Raw genomic sequence first — 17397 nt, 5'->3', positions numbered from 1 at the left:
CCTCTAATAAGAACCGCTGTCGAATCCCGATCCTTGGCAAGAAAATACCAAGGGTGAAATTCAAAGAACACATTATTATCATAAGCATTTTTTTCGATGGAACATGAATAATATTTTTTTAGATGTAATGAGTGTAAAGAAGTAGGTAGTGTGGATTGACCAATATTTGTAATGTGCATACCTACTGCATTTGCTGCCTGAACATGATCCTTGCATCGATACTGCTCCCTCATGGTGAGCTACACAATATTGTGCTTCATTTCTATATGTATGCATAATTTTCGGAGAATTCTTGACCCTGGCCTATCTTCATCCATTGAACACAACACCAAGCAAAGCAGACTGGAAAGGTCAGCTAACGTAAGATAAAATCAACTAGCAAGTCTTGTAAACGTTTCCTTCATACCACTTTAGCAGTGCTTGCCAAGGTTCGATTAAACCTAGGTATTCTAGGGAAAAAGCTTACAATACTACAATTCATAATCCGGATCGAAGGTATCGGTTTTCCATGCCTCCTAGGATGAGGAGACCATCATCATCAGACCGAGAACAACCTCGGAGAGGGAACAAACAATTGTGATGAGTATCGCCTGATCTTGCTGATGCCAGACAGAGCACTGCGGATTGGGGATGGTCGCGGGCGCGCCACCATCCTTCGCCATTGCGGGATCAGGGATCCTCTCCGAAGGATGGGTGAGAGTTCCATCGAGGAAGCCAAAAAGGAGGTTGCTCCTCAGGATCGGCACCACTTGCATGCGCCAGTAGAGGTAATTGTCGCCGGTGAGCTTGATCGTGATATGATTTGTTAGGCTGATCTACGAGGTGGGGATGATGGAGACCGCAGCGCCGTCGGGAATTCCCTTGGACAAGGACACTGCAGAGTTGGAGCCGTAGGAGAGCGCCGTGCCAGAGGAGAACGACATGGCAGCGCGGTATGTGGTAGCGAGGGCCGGCGGCGATTAGGGTTTAGATCGCCGGCTCTTATACCATGTTACATTGATGCACTAGCCAAAATTTTCAAAAGTCCAAACTGTTGGAAAGGGTTAGGCTATATATTTTTAACCGTGTTTATAGTAAAAGTGGATGGTAATACTAGAGAGGATACTAGACTATTAGCCTTGTTTGAGGTGCCGCCTTCGCTGGTCGGCCGTACTGGTCTCTCTGTAGTTTGTATCCCTTCCATCCTTTCTCTGTCGCCGCTTCGCCGGTGATCACCACGCACCCTAAACCCTAAGAGTCCGCCACAACGAGCTCCCCGCCTTTCCTCACCTCCATTTCGCCGCGTTGGCGCTCGGTACCGTGAGTTCCTTCTCCGGTGATCGCCACCTCGCCTTACCTCATCTTCCTCTTCTTCGGTTCGTCGGCGCCTCTAACAAGCATTAAATAGGAATAAGCGAAAGAAAACCAAAATTCAGAAGACGATTTTCTTTTGAAACAACTTGAAAACACGAAGTGCTTTGAAACAAGAAATCGAGAATGAAAAGAAAACTACCCCATTTGCACCGCATCATCCTCAGCGGCAAAAAAGAATTATCTTCACCCAGCATTGCTCTCCCTCCGCCATGGGGCTCGCCATGGCGCCCTCCTCCCTCTCCTTCCTCTCCGCGCAACCCCTCCACCCCCGCCGTCTCCACCGCCAAAGCGCCGCCCCCACACCCACCGTCCGGTGCGCCGCGAAGGCGGCCGCGGATGCGCCGGCCCTGAGGCCCCTGCCGCCACCCAAGCTGGTCCGCTGCCCGGCGCTGGACCGGCAGGCGGCGCGTGCGAACCGGCTTCGCTTCGCCCGCAAGCTCCTCACCCTGCTGCTCTCCAAGCCGCGCGGCTTCCTGCCGCTCCGCGTCCTCCGCCGCTGCCGCGGCTTCCTCGGCCTCCCGCGCCGCCGCCCGCTGGTCCCCTTCGTGCTCCGCTACCCGACCCTCTTCCGCCTCTTCCAGGCCCCCACCTCCAGCCCCCTCTCGCCCTCCCTCTCCACCCTCGCCGTCGGCCTCACCCCCGCCGCCCACGCGCTCGCCGCCGACCTCGCCGCCCTGCGCGGGGCCGACCTCGCCCCACTCCTCGCGGCCAAGCTCCATCGCCTCCTCCTCATGACCCCCCACCGCAGCCTCCTGGTGTCCAAGCTCGCCCACATCGCCCCCGACCTCGGCCTCGCCATGGACTTCCGCGCCACGCTCTGCCCCCGCCACCCGGACCTCTTCGCCTTCCACGGCCACGCGCTCCAGCTGGCCGACCCCCCGCCGCCGCCCCCCGCGCCGCTGCCGCCGCCGCTCCGCCCCGCCGCCCAGACCGGCCGCCTCATCGACCGGCCGCGGAGGTTCCCGCACCTCCCGCTTCGCCGCGGGCTCAACCTCCGCCGCGCGCACCGGGACTACCTCCTGCGCTTCCACAGCCTGCCCGAGGTCTCCCCGTTCGAGCCATTGCCTCAAGACGCCAGCCCGGAGATGGCGGAGCGCCGTGCCTGCGCGGTGCTGCGGGAGGTGCTGGCCATGACGGTGGAGAAGCGCACGCTGGTGGACCACCTCACGCACTTCCGCAGGGACTTCGGGCTGCCCAACCGGCTGCACGCGCTGCTGGTGCGCCACCCTGAGCTGTTCTACGTGAGCATCAAGGGCGTGCGGCATTCGGTGTTCCTGGTGGAGGCGTTCGACGACGACGGGAGGCTTCTGGTGGAGGATGCGTTGCTCGTTGGCAGGGACCGGCTGGAGGAGCTTGTCCGGGAGGGCAAGCGGATCAGGCGGGCTGACAGGAATGGTGTGTTTGCGGTTGATGGCGATAGTGATGAGGATGATGAGGGAGATGACAATGTAGCAGATGTTTTTTCGTCTGAGGTGGATGGTGATTTTGCAGACTTGTTTGAAGATAGTGTCGCTGGGGAGGACTGGAATGTGGTGGGTGATGGAGGTGGGATAGAGGGGGGCGACGAAGATGATGCCGAATCGGATGCTATGGAGGAGTTTTGGGTGAAGAAGGCTGTGGCACAAGGGCTGGTTGACAGTGGCAGTGAACATGATGTTTGGTGAGGAGTGTCGATGTGCTAGGCAAATTTTGCCTGGGCTGTTGATAAAGACTGGGGATTGCTCAAATGCATTCTTCTCAGCTATTTACAGTAGCCATATGCCCAGAAGTATTATTGCATAATTTGAGAGCTTTTGATAATGAAGGTGAAAGGTATTTTGTTGCTTGCGGACTAATTTGATGATGTCCCTGGGGAGGACTGGAATGAGGTTCGTGATGGAGGTGAAATCGAGGGGGACTATGGAGACGATGCTGAATCGGATGACATGGAGGAGTTTTGGGTGAGGAAAGTTGTGGCAGAGGGACTGGGGCAGCGAGCATGATGTTTGGTCACGGACTCACGGGTGTTCAGAACATATCATTTTGCCCAGGCTGTTATTGAGGACCACAAATTGCTCAAATCCATTCTCCTCAGCTATCTGCATTAGCCAGAAAGTACATAACTTGGGAGCTTTGATAATGAAGATGAAGGTATGTTCTTGTTACTTGTGACGTTCACCCATCAAATTCTACTTATAAGAGGAACTTTCACCGTTGGATGTGTAAACCTTCTTGCTGGCTTGTACTGACCTGATTAAGAATGATCCTGTATATAAGACTTGTATCTCCACAAGCATTAAAGTTTCTTGTTAACATTTTAGCTCCAAATTAAGATCCTTGCATTATTGTTCTCTGATAATTCCCGCATTTTCCTTGCTTATAAGCCATGTTTTATTTTCCTCATTAAGAGTTTTCTTATACCTGATGAACTCCCAAAAGCTAAGCTCGTAGTAATTTGCACGGAGATGGAACATGCCTTGTAACACCTTGTTCAAAACAAAATGTTTTGGCTTTGGTTTGGCAGGATGCAGAGTTGTCGCTGAAAATTCAAAAAACTGGAAGCAGTTTCTCTTTCAAGTGTTTTAGCTCTTATAGAAATGGACCGTGCTTATAGTACTACTATTCGACGTTGGCTCTACTCAACTGAGAATTACGATGGAGAACCCAGGGACGACAACCCCCTGTATCCAACTGCCCATCCACAATATCTGGCTGTCCACTATACATACGCATACGCTGTATTCATATCCAAAATATTCAGTTCGTTATGTGGTCGTATATCCCTTGTCAAATGTGGCATGGACCCTCCATATGGACGGTCAGCATTGAAAAATCCAACCCCTCTTTATTTGCTTGGGTCAAAGTCAGTCTACATGAGCCTGTCAACTAATGTACCTCTTTCTTCCTTATCGGCCATTGAGAGATCCTCATCCAGAGCTGACGCGTTTCGTTGCCTAGTTCCTCCTCGTCGCCTGAGCAGATTGTCCGAGAAGATTCTGTGGTTGCCTAGTCATCTAGAGCTAGTTTGGTTTGTGTCCTGGTGACTTCACGCCTGGCCTGGAGCGTCCCTGGGAGTTGCTAGGAATTCGTTTGGATCATGTCCTGGAGTTTCCTGAGGAGGTAGCCTGGCTTGGGACAGCAGGGAAGGTTGTTAGCCTGGCTAGAGAAGCCAGGGAGATCATTAGCCTGGTCCAGGCATTCAAATCCGCTTGCCTGGCGGTGGAAGACAGCAGCCTGGGCTTGCTTTTACAGGAATAGCTCTCCTTAGGTGAGATGATGGGCTGTTTTTTTAAAAGTAATACCGCTCCAGGCCGGCTACCAACCAAACGCTATTCAGTCCAGGCTTCCTGACCAGCAATTTTTTTCCAGATTTCGAATTCAGGTCAGGCAGCAGTTTTGCCCAGGCACACAGCTGTGGACACGAACCAAACTAGCTCCTAGTTCCTCCTTGTCGCCCGAGCAGATTGGCAAGGCAGATTGTCCGAGCAGATTCGCGTACGGGAGACTGTCTACTACTGTACATTCAAAGCACTGTTGAAATTTCTACCGAAAGGCATCCTCTTCGTCGTATGATTCACGTACAGGAACTCAACGCTCCACTCACCTGTACCCTTGTCAGAATCCTCCCGAGCTGCTCTCCCCCATGGCCATTATCCTCAACAAATCTGCGGGTTGCCTAGTTCCTACTCATCGCCGAAGCAGATTGTCCAAGATGATGGTATCCATATCAGTTCCCGACGGCCCGACCTAGGTAGATTTTAGCCTGGGCTGTATGGAGATGCATTGATTGTTACCAACGAGACACATGACACACCAGCCCATTTAATGCGTACACACTCCGTATTTTTCTTTATCAACCCGTATAGCCACAATATCGATTTACATGGCAATTTTCCTACTACATTGTCCACTGATCTCAACGCTCCCACCTACCGCCGAGATTCCAGGGGGGCTGGTTGCCATGAGCCCAAAATTCACGTCCCTACTTAACTCGTCTTTTGTCTGTAGGGACATAACTAGGAGTGGGCTAGGTTCATCGTCTTGATACTGGTACAGAGTTCACATGAGAAGTACATTTCGTCCTTTTGAATATAATAAAGCTAAGAAAATTCATCACTTGTTTGAAGTAGTGATAGAGCTCACACAGCCACATACCTACCCAAGGACGAAGTTCATAACCAAGGAATTTGTAGCTATTGACGTACCGCATGACCAATGACTTCATGTTACTGCCTACCAGATAAATCTCTTATAAGAAGCAAGACTTCCCTAAGCAAATGGTGACTAACTTTTTCCTCATTTCAATCCGATGCCTTACAATTATGTAGTCCACAATTGTGCATTATTTGTTGTGTCAATGCACCCTAAATATATGAATTTGATATGCATGGGCATAGAAGGCATCTGGAATTACTGATGGATCGCCATGACTACAACACAAACTCGCCAACTCATGACACTGCCACCGTGCATTTCCCTCCTACTCCACCTTATCAGCTACCCCTGTGCTTCACTATTATACAGACCAATTTGCCCGCTTTTTTCTGGCAATCTCTACAGCATTCTCTCAAATCATCATGAGGTACCAGCCATCCAGTCATTTCTTGCTTCGCTCAGCTGAAATGTGGATACGAGAAGATTCGGTCATGTTGAGGATGGTCAAAACAGGGAGATGCAAGGTTGGAAACGTTGTACCTATATCCCTAGAGAGAAAAGGTGAGTTAAGCAGAGCCAACATCGCCTAGTGCTATATACATAGCGTTCCCCAAATATCACTGTCCATATCTATAAGACCCAGGACGCTTGGAAGACAAACTGCTTCTAGTTTTTACTTTTCAGCCACAACTTTGCATCCTGCGAAACCACTCAGTTCTTACTGCCCGATATCGTATCAAGTGCACATATACCGAGCATGTATTTACGCACATGACATAAGATTTCAGATTGCAATTTGAATCATAACAACAACAACAACAACAAAATACAATTTTGGTGCCGACAGTGGTGATTGGCCAGAATTCATTACTCAGTTTGAAAATGTATGCTTTTTTATTTATTTTGTTTCACGAAGCGTAACTTGAATTGAAATCTGAAATTTTGTACCATAGCTGAATCTTAGTGTTTTTAATCAACAACTTTAACGGGGTTATTTTGGAGCACCGAGAGCAGCGCAAGGCTAGAAGTGCCGAGTGTTGCACTTCAGCCATAAAGCTTGACTTCCATGGTTACTCTCGGCACGCAACACAGCCAGCTCGTGAGCTGGTTTGTTACAGGCCCTAGGGCATGTCACAATTCTGAGTTAACGCCATGCGCAGAAGGAACTTTGCCTGAAGGAAGACTAGAGGTCCAGTCCTGACAGGTCACAGGTCAGGAGCTCGTCTCAGTTGCTCGTTTAAGCACAATGCAATTGCTGAAGACCACCCGCCTGAAATTCATAGATTATTTAGTCGACAACTGGAATAGCCAGATTGTAGTGCTTAAGCAGCTTCAGGAATTCACGCACACATGGCGAAAATAGTGCCTTCGGTGCAGTCTTGGCCGATAGGCCCCCAGCCTCCCGATCTCATCCTCTTGGAAGGTGCCATGTATTTTCATTTTAGTCACATCAGTTGATGGGGATTTCCAGCTTTGATCCTAATGGGCGGCTTAGGTTCCTTCTTGAGATGGTTTCTCCATGCTTCAGTATGGCGTGGGATCATGAATTGAAATTCATCCACAGCAAGGGCGTCTCTCCTGGTGGTTGATTATGCTGCGCTCCAGCCACCAGCACCAAAGGAGCGTGATCACCTTTCATGCTCTCATCCGATGGCGGGGCCAGGATCTGGTCTCCTCCAGGTTCAGAGGTTGCTAGCATGCTTTCACTTTACTCCGAGGAACAGGTGCCCGCTGTCCTCAAAGTAGCGGTTACAGCACCTGACATCAAGCTCAACTCCTCATCTGGCGATGTTCGGGTGGTTCCACAGCCTACCCGAGGTCTCCCCTTTTGAGCCATTCCCTGAAGACGCGAGCCATTCCCTGAAGACGCGAGGAACAGGTGCCCGCTGAGCCTCGAAATGGCTGAGCGGCGTGCGTATGTGGTGTGCGGCAGGTTTTGAGCGATGATGGTGGAGAAGCGGACGCTGGTGGACCACCTCATGCACTTCCGCGGGGACTTTGGGCTGCCCAACCGGCTACATGTGCTGTTGGTGTGGCACCCTCAGCTGTTCTACGTGAGCATCAAGGCCGTGCTGCATTTTTAAGTTCCAGTTAAGGTCCTCACATGGTTGTCCTCAGATAATTCTCAGGTTTTCCTTGCTTCTAAGCCATGTTTTATCTTCCTCATTGAGTTCTCCTATACCTAAATGATGAACTCTCAAAAGCTAAGTTCATAGTATTTGCACGGGAATGGAACAGGCCTTGTAACACCTTATTCAAAAACAGAATTTCTTGACTTGGTTTGACAGGTTGCAGAGTTGTTGCTGAAAAGTAAAAACTAGAAGCGCTTTGTCTTCCAAGCCTTTAGGTCTTATAGATATGCACAATGCTATTTGGGGAATGCTATGTATATAGTACTATGTGTTGGCTCTACTTAACTCGCCTTTTCTTTCTAGGGACATAACTATGTGTTGTCTATGTGCACCACCTTGATATTGGTACAGAGTTCACATCAGCAGTAAGTTTCGTCCTTTTGAAAAGATAAGAAAGCTAAGAATATTCATCATTTTTATGTAGTGATAGAGCTCACATAATGATAGACCTACCTAAGGACCAGGTTCATAACCAAGGATTTTTTTTAGCTATTAAGGTACCGCATGATCAATGACTTCATGTTACTGGCTACCAAATAAATCTTTTATAAGGAGCAAGGCTTCCTAAGCAAATTATGACGAACTTCTTTCTCATTCACCCCTATGTCTTAAAGTTATATTGTCCATGGTTGTGCATTATTTTTGAGAAAAATGGTTGTGCATTATTTGTTGTGAATGCACACGAAGGATATGAATTTGATATGCATTGGCATAGAAGGTATCAGGAATTACCGGAGGACACCGGAATTAACGGTTACCGCGAAATCTCGGTGATTTACCGAACGAATTAATTCAAACAAATTTTGAATTCAAAAAAATTAAACCTTAAAACAAATAAAATAACTATCCTAATTTCACTAAAGTGGTTTCTAGGCTGAGTGATTAGGCCATCTCCCTTTCGTCCTCCAGGTCGGGTGTTTGATTCATCCTACGTTTTTGCTATTTAATGAGTGGAACTCGAACCCGTGGCCTCGCTTTCCTACCTCGAGAGGCTAACCAGTAACCACCATAGCAGACCAATCTTTGTGTATAAAGTTCCGTCAGTATTCTATTTAATCATGTTTTTCTGAAGAATAAATTCAAATGTAACCGATTTTTTTTGGCCGGTAGCATTGTTTCTCGGAGGGTAACGAGATTTCCGGTTTTCGGAGAGATTTCGGAAAACTCGGCCGAGAAAAAAACCCTGGTTGTCCCTTCTTACTGAAGGACATCCTACGTTTTTGCTATTTAATGAGTGGAACTTGAACCCGCGACCTCGCTGGCCTACCTCGAGAGGCTAACCACCATAGCAGACCAATCTTTGTGTATAAAGTTCCGTCAGTATTCTACTTAATCATGTTTTTCTGAAGAATAAATTCAAATGTGACCTATTTTTTTTGGCCGGTAGCGTTGTTTCTCGGAGGGTAACGAGATTTCTGGTTTTCGGCGAGATTTCGTAAATCTCGGCCAAGAAAAAAACCCTGGTCCCTTCTTACTGTGAGTTTGAGTATGTCTTTATGGCTTTCTACTATAATGAACAGATAGAGCACCTACTAGTTATCATAAAAGAACGATATATTTATGTAGTTTTATATTTGTTCATGCATCTAGTAGCGGTAAGACAGGCTCAACACTTTGGACATGCAGATGATCCACTGAAATTTGACCACTCGGTGCTTACTGCCCGATAACATATCAGGTGCACATATACCCAACATGTGTTTATTGTATGAGATAAAATTTCAGACTGAAATTTGATTCACGCATAAAATAAAAATTCCTGTGCTGACAATAGTAATGGACCAGAATTCATTGCTCACTTTGAATCTATATGTATTTTGTTTCATGAGACACAAGCTGCATTTAAATCTGACAATTTCTATCATAGCCGAAACTAGGTTTTTGTTTTCACAACTTTGATGGGGTTATTTTGGAGCATGGAGAGCACCTCAAGGCTAGAAGCACCTAATAGTTTGTCCCCTAATTAAAGTGCAACGCTTTCTCTTGAGATTTTGCCCATGCTGTTAATCAGGACTACAAATTGCACATAGGCATTCTTCTCAGCTATCTACAGTAGCCAGAAGTATTAGTGCATGACTTGGGATCTTTGGTAAGGAAGGTGAAGCTGAAGATGGAAGGTATGTTCTTGTTACTTGTGATGCTCAACCAATAAATTGTACTTCTAAAAGGACCTTTCAGCTTGGGATGTGTAAATCTTCTTGCCTAGCTTGTAATTAAGAAATATGGAACCTATATATAAGGCTGTTATCACTACAAGCTTGCTAGTTTCTTCTTAAAATTTTAGTTCCAAATTAAGATCCTCGCATTTTCCTTGTCCTTACAAGTCGTGTTTTCTTTTCCTCAATATGAGTTTTCATGTACCTAAATGACGAAATCTCAAAAGTTAAGTTCATAGAATGCACTAGAATGGAACATGCCTTGTGACGAAAAATTCAAATAGAAATATTTTGGCTTGGTTTGGCAGGATGCAAAGTTGTCACTGAAAAGTAAAAAACTAGAAACAGTTGTCTTCCCAGCGTTTGGTTTTTTTTTGGGGAAAATTTGCTGGCGGACACCGTTATTTTTCGGTCTTTGCCAAAACACACCACCGAAATATGTCTTTGCGTAGTACCATTATAATTTCGCAGTATGTTTGCCAGAACACACCATGTGACCCAAAACGGAAAGTTTGATTTTTTTCTGCTTAGGATAACCATCCACGTCCGGTTTAGATTGGTTTTTTTTGGTAGTTAAAATTTTGGACCAGCCATCTTTAGCTTTAACGGTTTTTTAGGGCCCAGGTATGAGTTTCTAATGCAAAAAAGGTTTTTCTGTGCCTTGTTAGTCCGTACGTATCCGGCGGATGCAAAATAATAATTGGCCAGCATTTTGACCCAGTCCAGACCATATTTTGAAGTACTACGAACAACATCGGCATATTAAAATAAGAACTTTGACAACACACTTTAAAATGCTCAGCACAGCCCACAAATTGACAGGTTGAACATTACCGAGCAGATTAACATGGACATATATGGCGTTCCAGAATCAACACAACAACCCGCAAAATGGCAAGTTTAAAACATAGGTTTATGTTCAAGTTCAACTAGCAAAAGTAACAGACCGGGCATATGTCCTGTATTACATACAGCAAACCATATTCAACTTTACTTTTTGGCCATTTTGACCTCCAACTTGTGACTTGTTTTCTTCATGGCTTTAGTCTGAGCAGCAACTTTCGACTCAGCTGCATCTAGCCCGATTGTTTCTTGCGGCTGCAATAATCACACACATGTAAATCGCATTGGACACAAACATCATGTAAATATTGCAAAAGAACTTGCATATTTGATTACCTTCTTGTCATAGGGCTATTGATGGTATCAATTGTACAAACAAGTTGTTTTGTTGGTGTGCACATTCCCTGTATTGTCGCAGAATCAAGATCTGATTACCGCTTGCCGCTGCAGAAAAGTATGAAGACAGGTGTAAACATTTTTGCTAGCATGAAACTAGTTAAAAAAAAATGCATTTATGATTACCTTCTTGGCATTGGGCTACTAATATCCATGGATGGAGCCTGGGCTTTCGAGGTGTAGTCTGAATATCCAGAGATGATGCTTCAATGTGTGTAGATGGTGCTTCAGTCTGTTTAGATTGTGGTTGAACTTCAACTGCTTTCTTGCTCCTGTTCCTTACTCTCTTCGGTTTAGGTGGTGCAGGTGGAGGTACATTAGGATCAAGCACGGTCTCATTGCAAATTTTTTTCATCTGGCCCTTTTGATGGCAACGTTTGCATGTGACCATTCTACATCCCTTTCCTCCTTCCCATCCTTTGTATCTTTTTGTCATTGGCCTCCCAGCTGCACGTTTTAGAATAGGGGGCATTGAAAGCTAGGGTCTACCTCCGGCTTCTACCTTTAGCCACTGCTGCCTATCTGTCATTGGCCCCACCCAATTTTCATATGCTTTTATGAACATGTTAACTGAGTAGTAGTCGTCAATGTAACCTTCCATCTTGGGATTTCTCATGCTAGTGATAATATGTACAGAAGGCAAACGAGTTATTTGCCACTGCCTACACGTGCATGTTCTATTTGTGAGATCCAATGCATGCCTCCATGGTTGCAGGTCCTTATCAACACCTTGAACCTCAGCTAAAAGTGCAACGTTGTCATGATCTTTGTTAGAAAATGTGTGGGCGTATGGCAATCCTTGGTTCTTAGCATTTTCATCCTTGACAACACGAGGAAGAGTTTTCCCGCAAAGTTTATAAGCAATTCTTCTCAACTCCATTTTCTCCATTATCATCTGCCTTATTTTACCAAAAAGAGGAATGACTGGAAGAGACTTTTCTGTTCTAATCCAACTATTGAAGGATTCAGCAATATTATTGGCCACATATAATCTGCGTTGCTGGTTTCAGAGAATTGATATCTGTTCCATATCAGGGTGCAGGTGGACGCGGGCATCCGCAAGCCCGCTCTGTCCGCGCCGCTTAAATCGCCTTGGCGGCATCGCGGACAACCTGCGCTATCTAATCGGGCTTCGCGGCACAGTCACGCATATCCTGTTAAACCTGCATGTCCTGCTAATAGCCCGCAGTGAACACCTGTGCAAGCACTGCAGCGTAGCGCTGCTGCTGGCCGGAGAGACTCGTTGTTGAGCCAGAGCGTCTGGATCCCGGAGGAGGAGAAGGTGGGCAGGATGGCGCCGGTGAGGTTGTTGTAGACGAGCATGAGGCCCTGGAGCCCGGACATGGCGCCGAGGGAGAGCGGGATGGGGCCAACGAGGCTGCAGTTGTCGAGGTGGAGGACGCGGAGCTGGGGGGCGCAGGTGGGGAGGGCGGGCGGGATGCGCCAGCCACCCGTGGAGGCGTTGAGGCGCGGGTTGTCGTCGAGGCAGATCTCCTCGAAGTCGGCGAGGCCGGTGAAGAAGTCGGCGGGGATGGCGGTGAAGAAGTCGGCGGGGATGGCCGGCGCGGTCGCAGGAGACGTGCGCCCACCCCTGGGAGCCGCAGGGGTCGGTGGCTTTGGGCCAGGGCGTTGGTGAGCGTGTCGACTCCTGGACGCGGTCGACGGGGTGGTTGAGCACGGCGGCGGCGCCGCGCACGGAGGAGGCGGCCTGGTCGTAGGCCATGGCGGCGGCCTCGGCCTCGGGCGTCCTGGGCGCGGCGGCGGCGACGTCGAAATCAGGTAATGGCCGCCGGACATGTCGCCCATCTCCAGGAGCCCAGGACAGATTTCTTTTGGATGGGGAGCGGACTTTTCTTCCTGCATAACCTGCCAAACCTGCAGCGTCCGCAAACGTTCTGTCCGCGGATTCCTGCTAATCCTTCAATTCACAGTCGCGGCTGTTGCGGCTAATGCAGGCACGTCCACGGACATGTCCACTTGCATCCTGAGTTCCATAGTGTGGTTGTCCTCCAGCCACTGCATGGATTCAGGAGATGCTTGAAGCATAGGATTGTAATGCTGCTCAAAACGAAGTACTCTATACGCTCTACAAGCTGGCCACAAGTGCTTGAGGAAGACATCACCACGGAATTGTTTTCATGAAGTTCTCGAGTAAGTGCCGCATTCACTCTCTATGCTCCACTCCATTTGTGAAAACTTGGGTAACAGCAACATCTATACCTTTACCCACGTCACTAGATATAACTAATCCACGGCAAGGGCGGAGCTAGAATTAAAAATGAGAGGGGGCAAGAATTTAGTTATTGAAGAAAAATCATTTCCTAAGTGGGGGCAAACCACCATTTAAGCTACCTTTTACAAGGAGTTTAGAGATTTGAGTGGGGGCAGCTGCCCCCCTTGTCAATAGGCTGGATCCGCCCATGATCCACGGGGTAACCCAATAGCCATGTGCAACCTGTAAAAAAGCCATGTCCAATTATCAGCCATCTCTGATCCAACAAATACACCGTATGCTACTGGAAACATCCAATGGTTCCCATCAATAGCAATGGCAGATGCAAGTTGTCCTTTGAGAGCCATTACATGACACTGTCACAGACCTAATGATTATTTATCATGCAGTTTTTGTCCATTGTCCATGTGCTTCCGCAGTTGTGTTCCCTTGGCATCTTCTTTATCTACATTAACAAATATACACATCAAAACCATGTTGTAGAATAAATTAGCAAAACAGATTTACTAAAGCAAAACACTACATGTAGCCATTTCTTCTGAATTTTAATATAAAAAACAATCACCTTTATGTAGAATCTACTAACAATGGTGTCACAGATATCAAATCTAGAGATCTTGAAACTACCAAGAATTCCTCCTGCTCTACCAACAGAAGGAGACCACTTCCAGCAAAACCAGTTGGATGGATCGATTTTCCTGAAGGAAGTTGGAGAATAATCTTTCTTGATTGTCTCTTGTAAGGCCACAAAATCCAACATCTGGTTCTTGATCAAATCTTGAAGGAAAACACTCATACCCTTCTTACCAACACCCCTGCAGTTTAAACTAGCACCAATCATTGATATATAGTGTTTTGTTTTCTCACTCTGGATCCAGATACAATGCCACTCAAAGGGTGGTTATTGTGAACTTTCACCGACGCAACACTTGATTTTGCTTGTGCTCCTCCAACATCAAGATCTCCCCCTTGTCACATCTGGTGCTGGAAGCAGCTTTCATTCTTTTTCTTGATCTTTTTAAGATAAAAGGAGTAAAATCCTCTTCATCGGAAACTTCTTCACCAAAACCCAGCAAAAGAATCTCATTGACTGTATTATCAACTTTGTTGACATCAATATCTTTTTTCTTTTAACTCAAGGTTGTGTCTAGCTACCTCAAGATCTTTCAAGAAATCATTTTTTTCATAGGAAAGTGAACTAGCATCTATACCTATTTCTAATGCACTAGCAATAATATCATCATTATCAAGTAAGGAAAAAGACTTATGGGGATTGAGATTAGTACCTTCTAGATTTCTGGAGGTAGCCCTGGCTTGAGCTCTTTCATTCACATTCATATTGCGGTTGGGCTGAGTCACCAAACGAGAACTGGCCCTTGCTTCATTAATTCTTCCAGTATCTGCATCCTCCACAACATCTTCCGCCTGAGAACAAACATCTTCCTATGTGCCTCCAGCTTCAGGTTGAGACTCATCCATTGGGATAACCACAACTGTGTGTTAATCCTCAAGACGTGGACCAGCAAGAGCCATGATAGCCATCCTAGGATGTCCCCCTCTATCCATCCCCTGGCCAAGAATCTCACTGTGAGAAGAAGAACTGTCATAATCAACCTTGTCCTCTGACATTTCATTTTCTTTAGGGTTTTCTTCAATAATGGGATCCATCAGGTGACTGTATTGTTTCTGGAGATGCATTGCTTTGTCACTGCCAGATTTTCTGAGATCACACAAACTTTCGGAAGGCAGGGTCAACTTGTGTGTTAGAAGGTTCAGATTCCATTTCTTCAGGAGCAAGAGCATGAGCAACTTCACTAACCACATTCAGGATTGTTTTGTTTACAGTGTCAACAAAGGGAGCAGAGGAGGTAGATGCTTCTCCATCAGACATTGAGGAGGCATGCGATGGAATGGAAACAGTTTCAAAGACCTTCCTCTTCCCAAAGTCTCTAAGCACATTGGAACTATCACTTGGAACAATCACCTTGTGTTGTTTGGGAATTGTTTGCAGTTTTTGCACGAGCTGATTGGGAGCCTGTGTTGTTGCCATCCCTTCCAGTTCTGACGCTTTGGAGTACCCTGCCCTTCCTCTTCCAAGTTGTTCTTGTCAGTCACTACAATTGGAGTGACAGGTGTAGTATTGGGCTCAAATAGTTTCCTGGTGTACTGCAATTAATAGAATCCACCTTTGATTTCACCTATGAAACGATTTCACCTATGAAACGTTCTTATTACGTGTGACGGTCACCCATCAAATTCTACTTCCAAGAGGAACTCTCACCTTCGAATGTGTAAAAACATTTTTGTTGCTTGCTTGGACTGACCTTTTTTCTTGAGTCGGAACTAGGCAGAACCATATCATTGGCCATCAAAGTGATTGGCTTCCATGGTTACTCCCAGCGGCCAGCTCGTGAGTCGTGACTCGTGGGCCTGTTTCTTATAGGCCCCAAGACCTTTCATAATGGGAGGTTCTTAGCACGGTATTATAGGCAAAAAGTTTATGTGTCACCATAGTTAATGAGGAGAGACAAAGTCATATGCAAAAAAGAGTGGCTAGCCCAATCACATGCATACATATCACAAAAACCATTAAATGTAGAGATAATCCTTAAGATACAATGCATTGAAGCCATTGTCTCTAAACACATACCACTACCTAGGATAGGGCACTAAGATACATACAACCCATTATGAAAGGCCTAAGAGCAGGTCTAACAGGCCCCTTATTTCTATGCCCCGTATAACGCGAGTTTTTCGCCCCGTATCCCAAAAGTGCGTCTTGCTGAACCATTTCGTCTAGCAGACCCCTTATTTCGCCCTGTATTTTTGAAAATTAAAACCCCGGGAAAATTAAACCATAGTTCATCTTCATTGATCATTCATTGGATCATACATATACATAGCGATCTACTCGATCCTAGCTACTCGAGGATGATGAATGGCACGAAAGGCTCCCTGGCGGCAGCCTCCTCCTCTGCCCTGGCGGCAGCCTCCTCCTCTGCCCTGGCGGCAGCCTACTTCGCCTCCATCTCCGCCACGGCGGCGATGGCCGCCGCCTCCTCCTCTGCCTCCGCCCGAGCTTTCTCGGCGGCATCCGCCTCGGATTCGGCCACCGCACGCCGGTAGGCCGCGTCCTCCTCCGCCGCCTCCGCGTCCTCCTCCGCCGCCTCCTCTTCCTCCTCGCCGCCTCCGCTTCCACCGCCGCTGGTGCTGCCGATGGTCGCCCTCCATGCCGCCTTCGCCGCGCGGTCGCGCTGCCACTTGGCGCGCCACTTCTCGAAGGCTTCGCCGCTCATCGGCTTGAGCGGCGGGTCTTGCCGGTACCACCGCCCACCCGCGGCGTACTCCCGGAGCGGATCCGGCACGTACAGCGCGCCGGCGTACCGGCACGCCGCGCGGCGGCTCCCCGCGGCGGAAAGCTTGCACTTCAGCCGCCAGGCTTCCTCCACGGTGTCCGGCGAGCGGGATCGCTTCGATCCGCTCGCCGGAGAGGCTCTACTACGGCGGCGGCGGTCCATGCAGGTGGCGGCGGGTGGAATGCGGCGCGGGGGAGCGACTAATTGCTCGCCGGAGCAGGAGGAGGAGGCGGCGGCGCACGGCGGAGCTAGGGTTGCGAGTGAGGGGTTAACCCCTCACTCGCACCTGCGCCCGGTATAAGTAGGGGGCGGAGGGGCCGATTTCCTGGGTCCCGTATTCCGCCGAAACGGGGCGGCCCGAATACGGGGCCTGCTAGACGGCCCAAACCGCGCCTGCCCCGTATCTCGCCGGAATTTTACGGGGTGGGCGAGTTATAAGGGGCCTGTTAGACATGCTCTAAGGCACGACGCGATATTCGTAAACGTCATGGGCAGTAGGAACTTTGGTCGTTTCACTGTTTGAGGTTTCTTCTTGAGATGGTTTCTCCTCTTCATTATGGCGTAGGGTCATGAATAGAATTCATCCACACTAACACATTGACCCTCCTGGTGGTTGATTTTGTGGTCCTCCCACTAGCAGCACCAAAGGAGGGCGGGGCGGTCGCCTTCATGCTCTCATCTGGTTCTGAAGTTCCACTGGTGAGGGGCAAACACATGATCGAGATCTGGTCTTCTCCCTCGTCTGGCGATGTCCATGCGTAGCAGATGGCTATTGTAGCTCATCCGAGAAACCG

The 17397-nt window shown here is 48.0% G+C and overlaps 1 protein-coding gene and 2 long non-coding RNA genes across 7 annotated transcripts; 1 reads left to right on the top strand and 2 right to left on the bottom strand.

Moving 5' to 3' along the window:
- The first annotated feature begins 1507 nt into the window (after window positions 1-1507).
- On the top strand, window positions 1508-15453 carry LOC127298625 (protein WHAT'S THIS FACTOR 1, chloroplastic). 5 transcript variants are annotated; one of them, XM_051328465.2, is made up of 3 exons: window positions 1508-3483; window positions 9631-9736; window positions 15093-15453. In XM_051328465.2, exon 1 carries the CDS (start codon window positions 1563-1565, stop codon window positions 3015-3017), a length of 1455 nt encoding a protein of 484 aa, XP_051184425.1. In that variant the 5' UTR covers window positions 1508-1562; the 3' UTR covers window positions 3018-3483; window positions 9631-9736; window positions 15093-15453. The 5 variants fall into 5 exon arrangements, with proteins under 5 accessions (XP_051184425.1, XP_051184428.1, XP_051184427.1 ...); XM_051328468.2 differs by lacking the exon at window positions 9631-9736; XM_051328467.2 differs by lacking the exons at window positions 9631-9736; window positions 15093-15453 and adding an exon at window positions 9487-9621.
- On the bottom strand, window positions 10642-11499 carry LOC127298638 (uncharacterized). The gene is made up of 3 exons (XR_007849991.1): window positions 11141-11499; window positions 10955-11062; window positions 10642-10873 (listed from the first exon to the last, which is right to left on the bottom strand). It is a non-coding gene; the product is annotated as an uncharacterized lncRNA (long non-coding RNA).
- Window positions 13438-13899, bottom strand: LOC127298639 (uncharacterized). Its single transcript, XR_007849992.2, has 3 exons — window positions 13813-13899; window positions 13615-13692; window positions 13438-13469 (listed from the first exon to the last, which is right to left on the bottom strand). It is a non-coding gene; the product is annotated as an uncharacterized lncRNA (long non-coding RNA).
- Window positions 15454-17397: the final 1944 nt, after the last annotated feature.

This window comes from Lolium perenne, chromosome 5, assembly GCF_019359855.2.
Source record: "Lolium perenne isolate Kyuss_39 chromosome 5, Kyuss_2.0, whole genome shotgun sequence".
Classification (NCBI taxonomy): domain Eukaryota; kingdom Viridiplantae; phylum Streptophyta; class Magnoliopsida; order Poales; family Poaceae; genus Lolium; species Lolium perenne.
This window is presented reverse-complemented; position numbering and strand designations above follow the sequence as displayed.